The sequence below is a fragment of the Crassostrea angulata genome, chromosome 2 (genome assembly GCF_025612915.1).
Source record: "Crassostrea angulata isolate pt1a10 chromosome 2, ASM2561291v2, whole genome shotgun sequence".
In the NCBI taxonomy this organism is placed as follows: Eukaryota; Metazoa; Mollusca; class Bivalvia; order Ostreida; family Ostreidae; genus Magallana; species Magallana angulata.
Genome location: NC_069112.1, coordinates 5031498 through 5046099, shown reverse-complemented (window position 1 = coordinate 5046099; position 14602 = coordinate 5031498). Strand labels below are relative to the sequence as shown.

At 39.5% G+C, this 14602-nt stretch overlaps 1 protein-coding gene across 1 annotated transcript; it reads right to left on the bottom strand.

Annotated features, from left to right (window-relative positions):
* Positions 1-1739: 1739 nt before the first annotated feature.
* Positions 1740-8260, bottom strand: LOC128170718 (meiosis-specific nuclear structural protein 1-like). The gene is made up of 9 exons (XM_052836489.1): positions 8060-8260; positions 7676-7803; positions 7121-7223; positions 6660-6889; positions 6095-6311; positions 5562-5669; positions 4903-5025; positions 4148-4408; positions 1740-2383 (listed from the first exon to the last, which is right to left on the bottom strand). The coding sequence occupies exons 1-9, from the start codon at positions 8222-8224 to the stop codon at positions 2270-2272; spliced, it is 1449 nt and encodes a 482-aa protein (XP_052692449.1). The 5' UTR covers positions 8225-8260; the 3' UTR covers positions 1740-2269.
* Between the last annotated feature and the right edge of the window lie 6342 nt (positions 8261-14602).

Genomic DNA, 14602 nt, shown 5'->3' with positions numbered 1-14602 from the left:
AAGACAAATACCTTAATTAATGCGAGAATTTATAAGCTCACCTGGTAGTTTTTATGACACTAACACAGATTTTCTACAGGTTTTAAATATTTGTATATTACGATGTGTGCCATATAAATACTTGCTTATTTTGTACAAAGACTTTAATTTAATACAAGAATTCACCTCTAAAGTTCTTTAAGGGGCCAGTAAGTTATAAATTTTAAATGGCAAGATTTTTGCACTTTTAAAAGAATTGTACTTGAACTTGTTGATGACAGTCTGTATTATTTTGTTGAAAAAAATTTTTTTTTTTTGGTTGGGGGGGGGGGGGGGGGAGAGAGAGATAAGAAAATTTCAAGAATTCCAAAGTTCCTGGCATTTCATTTCACTTGCTGAAATTCACTATCAGATTGACTGCTGATTAAAGTGCTAATCAATGATTTATTTATTCCTAGATTGACAGATTTTTTAAATGTAATATATATTGTTTTATCAAAGTGTATATAAAAACTATATCAATTTTAATTAGAAAGCATTTTCATAAAAATACATTGAGCTTTTGATAAAAAGATACACCCATTTATAATTGGAACACAAATGCATATTATGTACTAATCGCGGAATTAACAGCCTCCATGTATCTATGCATTAATGCGTCATTATTACAGAATTAGATATGTATCGCATTCATCATCCCACTGAGGTAATTTGAGACCACAGAATTGTTCTCCAATAATTATCATGTGATTACTATTTTAATGAACTGGGACAACCATTTTATGAATGTGAATCGTTTGTCTAATTAATTAATTAGGCATTGGACCAGAGAAAAAATGAAACTGACATTTGATGTTGATACAAATTGCCATGATCCATAATTTGTGTGTATACTCATGTAGAACAAATAAAAGTTGTAAACATCTAAGCTTTTAATCTTTTAATTCTGTGTTAAACGTAAAAACTGCAACATCCAGGGATAGTGATGGCCATGTCAATAAGAAAGTTGTGAGAGTGGATTGTGGAGCGCATAGCTCAGTGGTCAAAGGCATTATAACTCAAAGTTGCAGGTTCAAACCCTGCCCACTTGTTGTTTAGTCTTTAGATATAGCTTCTATATAAAGTCCTCCCTGCTGCAGTGGGTACCAGCTTACACTTGGGATCAACTTAAAATGGACTGGTGTCCTATCGATTCAGTAACGTTTATCTGCTACATGTAAGTACAATAGAAACTGAGTACCCTAATTTTGTAATAAATTGGGACAAATTACAAGTCGACACCAGAAATTTAGTTTTTTTTCTTATTTATTGTTTCACAGATTAAATATCTTGTATAAATGGCATGATTTACACAAACATGGGTTTCAGAAAGAGACAAACATTTTATCTTAATCCTCTCTTCAAAACATGGAGAGTCTAAAAGGTTCAAACATCTGTCAATTTGAAAAACAGACAGGCTTACTTGTAAAAAGTGTCTTTTAATAATTTAACTTTTTTTACATTTTTAAGATAAGAAACAAAATATAGCGACACTAATAGCACTTGATTATAGAGAAATAGGCATCATCTCTATAAACATCCATACACTGCAACAATAATCAGTGTGTATATATATATATATATATATATATATATATATATATATATATATATATATATATATATATATATATATATATATATATATATATATATAAATATATATATATATATATATATATATATATATATATATATATATATATATATATATATATATATATATATATATACACTAATACTGGGGATTTATTGTCAGTTCACCTGCATAGCAGAGTACCGAATTGAACATCACAGAACGCAATGTATTATATACCCAGAATATCACTACCACGTCAATCAGCTTTATCCAGTTACAATACCAAACAAAATGCAGCAAAGGAGAATACAGGTACTGTTTAAAAAAAGACTCCTTGAGGGTTATCAGATATGCCAACATTCCTTTCTTCCTTAAAACTCGCACACTCTCTTCTCTCTCATTCACACACACACACACACACACACACACACTTACACTGAGAAAAAAGAATTCATGAGAAAGTAATGGCTTTTGTCCACTGCCGACCATTATTTACACAAATTGACAATCCATTAAAATAGTTCATTACCATACATGTTCTGCCATTAACATCACCCAATAACATACATGTACCCCAGAAACAATGTACAGCTATCCAATGATGGAACGGAATATTAGTTCATTTTGTAGAATTTCATTATCACAGATGCCTAATTTTGATTGGTCGGTTTCCTACCGACGCTGGTCCCACGCCTCCTCGTCGAACGGGTCAATCTGACGCTTACTGTATGCGTCCTTGAACTCTGACCCCAGCATGTTTAGGTCGCCCGAGTCACGGATCACTCCCTACAATAAGATTATTACATCAGTTTCACCTATATCTCTATATGAATGAACCTAGGCAAATATATCGATCTCTCATAATTTGCAATGATAAATGATTTTAATCCAATGAGTTGTGTGTTTTCTTTGCCTGGGTCTTGGAGAGATTTTATAATCACATTTTTTTTATTCTCGTTTTGAATTTTTAAATTCCTGTTTTATAGAATTTTTTATGCAAAAGATCCTCATTTCATTTCAAAAATAATGTGTAAAAATCTGTAGTGATGTAATCACAGTCACTGTGTCATATCAAACATTTACACCATGGAAGACATCCACTGCTAAATGAGGCAAACACGTGGTTAATAAGATATGTGTTTAATTTGGTATGCATTGAATACTTAAACTTAACTTGTATAAACCTTACCTTGGGTAGATATCAGTATTAGCCCTTACCTTGTACAGATATCAGTAATAGCCCTTACCTTGGGTAGATATCACTATTAGCCCTTACCTTAGGTAGATATCACTATTAGCACTTACCTTAGGTAGATATCACTATTAGCCCTTACCTTAGGTAGATATCAGTATTAGCCCTTACCTTAGGTAGATATCAGTATTAGCCCTTACCTTGTATAGATATCAGTATTAGCCCTTACCTTGGGTAGATATCAGTATCAGCCCTTATCTTGTATAGATATCACTATTAGCCCTTATCTTGTATAAATATCACTATTAGCCCTTACCTTGTATAGATATCACTATTAGCCCTTACCTTGGGTAGATATAACTTAGCCCTTACCTTGGGTAGATATCAGTATTAGCCCTTACCTTGGGTAGATATCAGCATTAACCCTTACCTTGGGTAGATATCAGTATTAGCCCTTACCTTGGGTAGATATCAGTAATAGCCCTTACCTTGGGTAGATATCAGTATTAGCCCTTACCTTGGGTAGATATCAGTATTAACCCTTACCTTGGGTAGATATCAGTATTAGCCCTTACCTTAGGTAGATATCACTATTAGCCCTTACCTTGTATAGATATCACTATTAGCCCTTACCTTAGGTAGATATCACTATTAGCCCTTACCTTGGGTAGATATCAGTATTAGCCCTTACCTTAGGTAGATATCACTATTAGCCCTTACCTTGTATAGATATCAGTATCAGCCCTTACCTAAGGTAGATATCACTATTAGCCCTTACCTTGTATAGATATCACTATTAGTCCTTACCTTGTATAGATATCAGTAATAGCCTTTTCCTTGGGTAGATATCACTATTAGCCCTTACCTTAGGTAGATATCAGTATTAGCCCTTACCTTGGGTAGATATCACTATTAGCCCTTACCTTAGGTATATATCACTATTAGCCCTTACCTTAGGTAGATATCACTATTAGCCCTTACCTTGGGTAGATATCAGTATTAGCCCTTACCTTGGGTAGATATCAGTATTAGCCCTTACCTTGGGTAGATATTAGTATTAGCCCTTACCTTAGGTAGATATCAGTATTAGCCCTTACCTTGTATAGATATCACTATTAGCCCTTACCTTGTATAGATATCAGTAATAGCCCTTACCTTAGGTAGATATTAGTATTAGCCCTTACCTTAGGTAGATATCACTATTAGCCCTTACCTTAGGTAGATATCACTATTAGCCCTTACCTTGGGTAGATATCAGTAATAGCCCTTACCTTGGGTAGATATTAGTAATAGCCCTTACCTTGTATAGATATTAGTATTAGCCCTTACCTTAGGTAGATATCAGTATTAGCCCTTACCTTGGGTAGATATCCCAGCAGCCTCATGGCGTGCTCCCTGAGCAGTTTCTGTCTCTCCTCCTCAATGATCTGTTTCCTGAATGCCTCCATCCTCTCCTCCTCACGGCGCTCCTCAAGCTCCCGCTCGCGGTCTGCGGCAAACTGAGACTTCCTGTCATCAATGAGCTTCTCCACTGCTCGCTTGTGCTCAAGCTGCTTCATGCGGCGCTTGTTGGCATTCATCTGCTCGATGCGGTCATCCTCCGCAAATTTGGCCATCATCTGCAACGCAATTATATCAGCATGAATTCAATTGTAGTAAAGAAACCATTGGGAAAATTATTGAAATTACAGAGCATCATGTCAACCTGAGTGCTATAATGATAATTAAGTTCCATAGGGAATCTGTCTTAATGACGCCTGATGTTACAGAGTGACCCCCTTTTATAACATCTAAGGTTACAGATTTGTCCCTTTCCAGACTTTATGACTTTAGCCACAGGCCCCCGGGCCATAAAAGTTAGACGAGCTCACTTTTGATCTCAGTCTCACTTTTACAAAAGGAATATATATTGCAAAAGTGAGATTGAGATCAAAAGTAAGCTCATCTTACTTTTATGGCCCAGGGGCCAGAGTTATTCTCTTCATAACTGAAGTTACAGAAATGCCCCCATTATCAATGTAACAAAAGAGTTACTCTACCCCCCCCCCCCCCCGCCCCTCCCCCTTATAACAACTGCAGTTATAACTATATCCCGAGAGTTGTGTCCCTTTACCTGTTGCCTGAACTCCTCCTCCTCGTCTTCCTCGGCCTTCCGTCGGAGATTCTTGAAGTGCATCTGTTGGGCGTGTGTACTCTGTAGCTCCAGCCTCTGTCTGATCCTCCTCTCCATGTCATCCTGTGTACAAAAATAGCAGCCAATCAGAACCATCCAAACACATTTGTCATTCAATTCCGAGCCACGGAATCATTTATAATGAAAGAGATATTTAACAATCTGTTTGAAAAAAGTTTGTATTTTCTAAAGTAATATACTGTATTCCTTATTCTTTGCAAATATTTACATTGTAATTCTGCGATTCAAACATTTTGCATCAAATTGCGGGAAAATAAAATTGCGAATGCCTAATTTTTATAATAGGTCCATTTAGTTTTATCTGTTCAAAAAATTAAAATGAGATTTTAAAACTTGCAAGATGTGCTTCTCCCAATTTTACGCAAATAATAATTCCTCGCGTTTATTTAGGAATCTACAGTATGTGATATCACAGAGATTCACTGATCTTCCTTATGTGAAGTCTGAAACATATCATTTGAAAAATACAATATCCTTCTGATCCCAGAAACTAAGGTCCACCCCAATATGACAACTACTTGTGATACAGAACATGGATCCACCTCAATACTTGTGACACAGAACTTGGATCCACCTACCCTTTCTTTCTGTCTTTCTTTCTCCTCTTGCTCCTCCAGATACAGCTCCATGCGGATTCTCTCCATCTCCTCTCGGGCGGCGTCCTTAGCCGCGATATCTTCTGCCAGCTGAAAGGAAATCAATCGTCTTATGTTAGAGATAAAATTTCTTCATCTTACTAAATGGTCTTTTTTTAAAGACATCCATAAACCTACACAGTCATGTGATTTGTCTGACATTTAGCATGAGTATCATAATTTTAGAATTAGTCATTGTCTGAAAAAATGTTTTGATAAAATGAAAATAATAGGGTACAATTTGAAATCACATGAATTTGCTAAAAAAAATTAAGATTATCAAAAATAACTAAACATTGTACAATATAACATTCCCCCCCCCCCTTTCCCCATGCTCCCTCTTTCCCCCTTTCCCTCTCTTTCTTTATAATTCAATTCTCCATTGAAGCTTCCCTTAGTGTATTAGTCATCCTTACACCTTACAACCCCCTCTCTCTCTTCTTTCCCTTTCCCCCATGGTAAATAAATCTACTTACAGCGTTCTGTACGCGGGCCATGGCCTCCTCCTTTTGTTTCTTGCTCTCCATGCGCGCGTTTTCCCGCTGTTCCTGGAGCCGGGAGAACTGTAGGATTTTGCGGTTCTCCTCCTCCATCCTCTCGCGTTCCAGGACCTTCCATTCCTCGCGCGCCTCCTTGAACTCCGAGATGTACTTCTGGGTCGCCTTCTTCTTGGCCATCGTCAGCTCCCTCTCTCTACAAGACAATTCATTATTTGCTAGTTTCTGGAGTCGGATCATTGCCATTGTCAACTCAAGGCGAGCTCCCTTTCCCCACCAGTACACTAACTCTTTAACATTTATTTATGAATTCATAAACATCTTTCAAATCAAGAATATGACAAAAAGAAACAGTGTGTTGCTCAAGTGACTCCTAAACATGGACGTAAACGTAGACCAGGTAACAAAATGGAACTGCACTGTAATATTATCTCCATAACGTACACAAAATGTACAAAGACTTTAGTTTTGAACAAACAAAAGACTTTATGTCCTTAACACAAAGATAAAGTATGAAACAATCCACTCTGTCCCTGTGGCGTACCTCTGGTCCTCCTCGTAGATCTTGCGGACGATCTCGTCGATCATCAGCTTCTCCTTCAGGAACTCCTCGTAGGCCTGCTGTTTCTGCTCCTCGCGCTCCTCCAGCCGTCTCTCCAGCTCCTGTTGGTACCGGATCTGTTCCCGGTACTTCTCCACCTCGCGCTGCCGAGCCGCCTCCTCTGCTCGCTCGTGCTCAATCTTCATCTCGCGAGCTATCTCAGAGTCACGTTTCTAAAAAATTTTTTTTTAAAAGGCCTCATTACTAAGAACGTTATGGTAATGTTCTGATCGTTAATGCAGAAAACAAATTTAGTAATCTGTACCATGAAAAGTTGGGTAACAAAACTAATTTTCAATTAATTTTTCACAGGCAGCAGGGGAGTCGAGACTAAAAGCAAGATTAAATAGCAATACTGATGACAGATTTGTTTTCAACGTTAGGAATTTATTAGATATATTTACCATGACATCAAATTTGATGGCCTCTTTCTCTGCTATCTGGGCAGTCCTTTCTTTGTTCATGTACGCAGATCGTAGCTTAGCTTCTAATTCTCTCAACTCTAAACTGTAAACAAAGTAAATTGAATTGGTTCACTAAAATTATCTCAAAAACCTACATTTCAGGATATTGACACTTCAAAGAAAGGTTACAAAAAATTTTTCTTTCAAAATTGACATCACCAATTGAATGTAAATTATTTATATATTAAATATTCTGTAATTCAAATACCTTGGGTAAGTTTTGCCTGATGAGAGTATTTTAATAACTTGACAATTATTTTTTATGATTCTGTGAATGACAGAAATACTTGAGGCATATGATGTGCGTATAAACATCTAAGATAACTGACTGAAGTTGTTACTGGAAAAGACAAATCCCTATTTCAAAAATTCGAATTGAAGAACTCTGTTAAAAAAAACCTCTTAATTTCCAGTATGTTTTCACTTTTCAAACATGTGGGTTTTTTCCATCTGACACCTGTTATAGCAAAATCAGATTACTCTTGCTTGCTTTACCTGGTTTCCCTGATTTGCTGTCTCATCTTCTCGTCCCTGATGGAATCTAGTTTCCTCTTCTCTAGCTCTGCAGCCAGTCTCTCCTCCTGTAACATCTGTTCCTCTCGGATCAAACGGTCCCTCTGTGCCTGGAGTGTAGCATTCAAAATTGACATCAGATTTACTGATACACATATTCAGTGATATTCTGCATTATTCTCATCAGAGAAGAAGCTATAAAATGTAAGCAATAATTTCATATCTGGTCAAAAATTTGTTAAAATATCAGTTATGTCAAATTCTCTTCAGATAACATTCATTTTGGTTAAACTCCTCTCATCCTCCTTATAAATGAGCTCTTATTGACAATTCTCTCCTTTTCAGTTGAAAAAATCAGAACTTTACCTTTAATATTGCTTCTTCCATTTCTCTTTCTTTTTGTTCCATCATTGTACGCCTTATAAATCGTTTCTCTGATATCCTTTCTTCATTACTCATATTGGCTTCTAATCTTTTCTCCTCGTGCAGCCGACGAATTGTGTCCTCCCGATAATCTTCCTGCCTCCTCATGTTTTCGAGCTGCCTCTTTCTTGCCCCACCTGTCAGGGCTCAACGAACAGTTGTCTACAGGGAAAAAGGGCATTCATTATTTATAGGGGTTTAATAAGGGAGAATATAATTCAAACTGATCGTATAATAAGCAGTCACTACAACAGTAACAACACACTTTTCCATCTCTTTAGACAATAAACACCAACAATAAATCAAATTTATACAGTAAAATCCAATAATGCAAAGTAAACGAATCAAATGAAAACAAAGCAGAGTAAATACATATCATGCATATGAATATGATACACAAAACAGAATTGTTGAAAACGACAAACGTGCACATTCTATACAATATTTCAGCATGTTCAGAAGTTTTATTTACTTGAATGTAACATAATTCAGTTTAAGAATCATCTTGTGCAGGCTAGAAGGGACGGCACTCTACATCAAATAAACTAAGGGACGATACTCTGCATCAGATACATCAAGGAACGGTACTCTACATCAGATACATCAAGAGATGGAACTCTTCATGAGATACATCAAGGGACGATACTCTGCATCAGATACATCAAGGGACGGTACTCTACATCAGATATACCAAGGGACAGTACTCTACATCAGATACTCCAAGGGACGATACTCTACATCAGATATACCAAGGGACGATACTCTACATCAGATATACCAAGCGACGTTACTCTACATCAGATATACCAAGGGACGGTACTCTACATCAGATATACCAAGGGACGGTACTCTATACCATCAGATACATCAAGGGACGGTACGCTTCATCAGATGCATCAAGGGACGGTACTCTACATCAGATATACCAAGGGACAGTACTCTACATCAGATACTCCAAGGGACGATACTCTACATCAGATATACCAAGGGACGATACTCTACATCAGATATACCAAGCGACGTTACTCTACATCAGATATACCAAGGGACGGTACTCTACATCAGATACATCAAGAGATGGAACTCTTCATGAGATACATCAAGGGACGATACTCTGCATCAGATACATCAAGGGACGGTACTCTACATCAGATATACCAAGGGACGGTACTCTATACCATCAGATACATCAAGGGACGGTACGCTTCATCAGATGCATCAAGGGACGGTACTCTACATCAGATATACCAAGGGACAGTACTCTACATCAGATACTCCAAGGGACGATACTCTACATCAGATATACCAAGGGACGATACTCTACATCAGATATACCAAGCGACGTTACTCTACATCAGATATACCAAGGGACGGTACTCTACATCAGATATACCAAGGGACGGTACTCTATACCATCAGATACATCAAGGGACGGTACGCTTCATCAGATGCATCAAGGGACGGTACTCTACATCAGATATACCAAGGGACAGTACTCTACATCAGATACTCCAAGGGACGATACTCTACATCAGATATACCAAGGGACGATACTCTACATCAGATATACCAAGCGACGTTACTCTACATCAGATATACCAAGGGACGGTACTCTACATCAGATATACCAAGGGACGGTTCTCTACATCAGATACATCAAGGAACGGTACTCTACATCAGATACATCAAGAGATGGAACTCTACATGAGATACATCAAGGGACGATACTCTGCATCAGATACATCAAGGGACGGTACTCTACATCAGATATACCAAGGGACGGTACTCTGTACCATCAGATACATCAAGGGACGGTACGCTTCATCAGATGCATCAAGGGACGGTACTCTACATCAGATATACCAAGGGACAGTACTCTACATCAGATACTCCAAGCGACGTTACTCTACATCAGATATACCAAGGGACGGTACTCTACATCAGATATACCAAGGGACGGTACTCTATACCATCAGATACATCAAGGGACGGTACGCTTCATCAGATGCATCAAGGGACGGTACTCTACATCAGATATACCAAGGGACAGTACTCTACATCAGATACTCCAAGGGACGATACTCTACATCAGATATACCAAGGGACGATACTCTACATCAGATATACCAAGCGACGTTACTCTACATCAGATATACCAAGGGACGGTACTCTACATCAGATACATCAAGAGATGGAACTCTTCATGAGATACATCAAGGGACGATACTCTGCATCAGATACATCAAGGGACGGTACTCTACATCAGATATACCAAGGGACGGTACTCTATACCATCAGATACATCAAGGGACGGTACGCTTCATCAGATGCATCAAGGGACGGTACTCTACATCAGATATACCAAGGGACAGTACTCTACATCAGATACTCCAAGGGACGATACTCTACATCAGATATACCAAGGGACGATACTCTACATCAGATATACCAAGCGACGTTACTCTACATCAGATATACCAAGGGACGGTACTCTACATCAGATATACCAAGGGACGGTACTCTATACCATCAGATACATCAAGGGACGGTACGCTTCATCAGATGCATCAAGGGACGGTACTCTACATCAGATATACCAAGGGACAGTACTCTACATCAGATACTCCAAGGGACGATACTCTACATCAGATATACCAAGAGACGATACTCTACATCAGATATACCAAGCGACGTTACTCTACATCAGATATACCAAGGGACGGTACTCTACATCAGATATACCAAGGGACGGTTCTCTACATCAGATACATCAAGGAACGGTACTCTACATCAGATACATCAAGAGATGGAACTCTACATGAGATACATCAAGGGACGATACTCTGCATCAGATACATCAAGGGACGGTACTCTACATCAGATATACCAAGGGACGGTACTCTGTACCATCAGATACATCAAGGGACGGTACGCTTCATCAGATGCATCAAGGGACGGTACTCTACATCAGATATACCAAGGGACAGTACTCTACATCAGATACTCCAAGGGACGATACTCTACATCAGATATACCAAGGGACGATACTCTACATCAGATATACCAAGCGACGTTACTCTACATCAGATATACCAAGGGACGGTACTCTACATCAGATATACCAAGGGACGGTTCTCTACATCAGATACACCAAGGGAGGGTACTCTACATCAAATACACCAAAGGACGGTACTATACATCAGATACATCAAAAGGACGGTTCCCTACATCAGATACACCAAGGGACGGTACTCTACATGAGACACATCAAGGGACGGTACTCTATATATATCAGATACCCAAAGGGACGGTACTTCACATCAGGTACACTAAGGGACGGTACTCTATATCAGATACACTAAGGGACGGTACTTTACATCAGATACACAAAGGAACAGTACTCTACATCAGATACACCAAGGGACGGTACTCTTACATCAAATTTACCAAGGGACGGTACTCTACATGTACATCAGATACACCAAGGGACGGTACACTACATCACATATACCAAGGGACGGTACTCTGCATTATATACACCAAGGGACGTTACTCTACATCAGATACACCAAGGGACGGTACTCTTCATCAGATACACCAAAGGACGGTACTCTACATCAGATATACCAAGGGACGGTACTCTACATCAGATATACTAAGGGGCGGTACTCTACATCAGATATACCAAGGGACGGTACTCTACATCAGATATACCAAGGGACGGTATTCTACATCAGATATACCAAAGGACAGTACTCTTCATCAGATACACCAAGGGACGGTACTCTTCATCAAATACACCAAAGGACAGTACTCTACATCAGATATACCAAGGAACGGTATTCTACATTAGATATACCAAAGGTCAGTACTCTACATCAGATATACCAAGGGACGGTACTCTACATCAGATATACTAAGGGGCGGTACTCTACATCAGATATACCAAGGGACGGTATTCTACATCAGATATACCAAAGGACAGTACTCTACATCAGATATACCAAGGAACGGTATTCTACATTAGATATACCAAAAGTCAGTACTCTATATCAGATATACCAAGGGACGGTACTTTACATCAGATACATCAAGGGACGGTACTCTACATCAGACACACTAAGGGACGGTACTCTACATCAGTAAACCAAGGGACGGTACTCTACATCAGATACATCAAGGGACGGTACTTCACATCAGATACACCAAGGGACGGTACTTTACATCAAATTTACCAAGGGACGGTACTCTACATAAGATACACCAAGGGACGGTACTTTACATCAGACACACTAAGGGACGGTACTCTACATCAGTAAACCAAGGGACGGTACTCTACATCAGATACATCAAGGGACGGTACTCTACATCAGATATACCAAAGGACAGTACTCTACATCAGATATACCAAGGAACGGTATTCTACATTAGATATACCAAAGGTCAGTACTCTATATCAGATATACCAAGGGACGGTACTTTACATCAGATACATCAAGGGACGGTACTCTACATCAGACACACTAAGGGACGGTACTCTACATCAGTAAACCAAGGGACGGTACTCTACATCAGATACATCAAGGGACGGTACTTCACATCAGATACACCAAGGGACGGTACTTTACATCAAATTTACCAAGGGACGGTACTCTTCATCAGATACACCAAGGGACGTTACTTTACATCAGATATACAAAGGGACGGTACTCTACATAATATACACCAAGGGACGGTACTCTACATCAGATACACCAAGGGACGGTACTCTATATCAGATACACTAAGGGACGTTACTCTACATCAGATACATCAATGGACGGTACTCTATATATATCAGATACACCAAGGGACGGTACTCTATATATATCAGATACATCAAGGGACGGTACTCTATATATATCAGATACACCAAGAGACGGTACTCTACATCAGATACATCAAAAGGACGGTACCCTACATCAGATACACCAAGGAACGGTACTCTACATCAGATACATCAAGGGACGGTACTCTATATATATTAGATATCCAAAGGGACGGTACTTTACATCAGATACATCAATGGACGGGACTCTACATCAGATACACTAAGGGACGATACTTTACATCAGATACACCAAGGAACGGTACTCTACGTTAGATATACCAAGGGACGGTACTCTACATCAAATTAACCAAGGGAGGGTACTCTACATCAGATACACCAAGAGACGGTACTCTACATCAGATATACCAAGGGACGGTACTCTACATCATATACACCAAAGGGACGTTACTCTACATCAGATACACCAAGGGACGGTACTCTACATCAGATACACCAAGGGACGGTACTCTACATCAGATACACCAAGGGATGGTACTCTACATCAGATACACCAAGGGACAGTACTCTATATCAGATACATCAAGGGACGGTACTTTTCATCAGATACATCAAAAGACGGTACTCTTCATCAGATACACCAAGGGATGGTACTCTACATCAGATACATCAAGAGACGGTACTCTGTATCAGATACACGAAAGGACGGTACCCTACATCAAACAAATCAAGGGACGGTACTCTAAATATATCAGATACCCAAAGGGACGGTACACCAAGGGGCGGTACTCTACATCAGATTCACTAAGGGACGGTACTCTACATCAGATACACCAAGGGACGGTACTCTACACCAGATACACCAAGGGACGGTACTCTACACCAGATACACCAAGGGACGGTACTCTACATCAGATACACCAAGGGACGGTACTCTACATCAGATACACCAAGTGACGGTACGCTACATCAGATACACCAAGGGACGGTACTCTACATCAGATACACCAAGGGACGGTACTCTACATCAGATACACCAAGGGACGGTACTCTACATCAGATACACCAAGGGACGGTACGCTACATCAGATACACCAAGGGACGGTACTCCACATCAGATACACTAAGGGACGGTACTCCACATCAGATACACCAAGGGACGGTACTCTACATCAGATACACCAAGGGACGGTACTACACATCAGATACACCAAGGGACGGTACTCTACATCAGATACACCAAGGGACGGTTCTCTATACCAGATACACCAAGGGAGGTAATCTACATCAGATACACCAAGGGACGGTACTCTACATCAGATAAACCAAGGGACGGTACTCTACATCAGATACACCAAGGGACGGTACTCTACACCAGATACTCCAAGGGGCGGTACTCTACATCAGATAAACCAAGGGACGGTACTCTACATCAGATACACCAAGGGACGGTACTCTACACCAGATACACCAAGGGACGGTACTCTACATCAGATACACCAAGGGACGGTACTCTACATCAGATAAACCAAGGGACGGTACTCTACATCAGATACACCAAGGGACGGTACGCTACATCAGATACACCAAGGTACGGTACTCTACATCAGATACACCAAGGGACGGTACTCTATATCAGATACACTAAGGGACGTTAC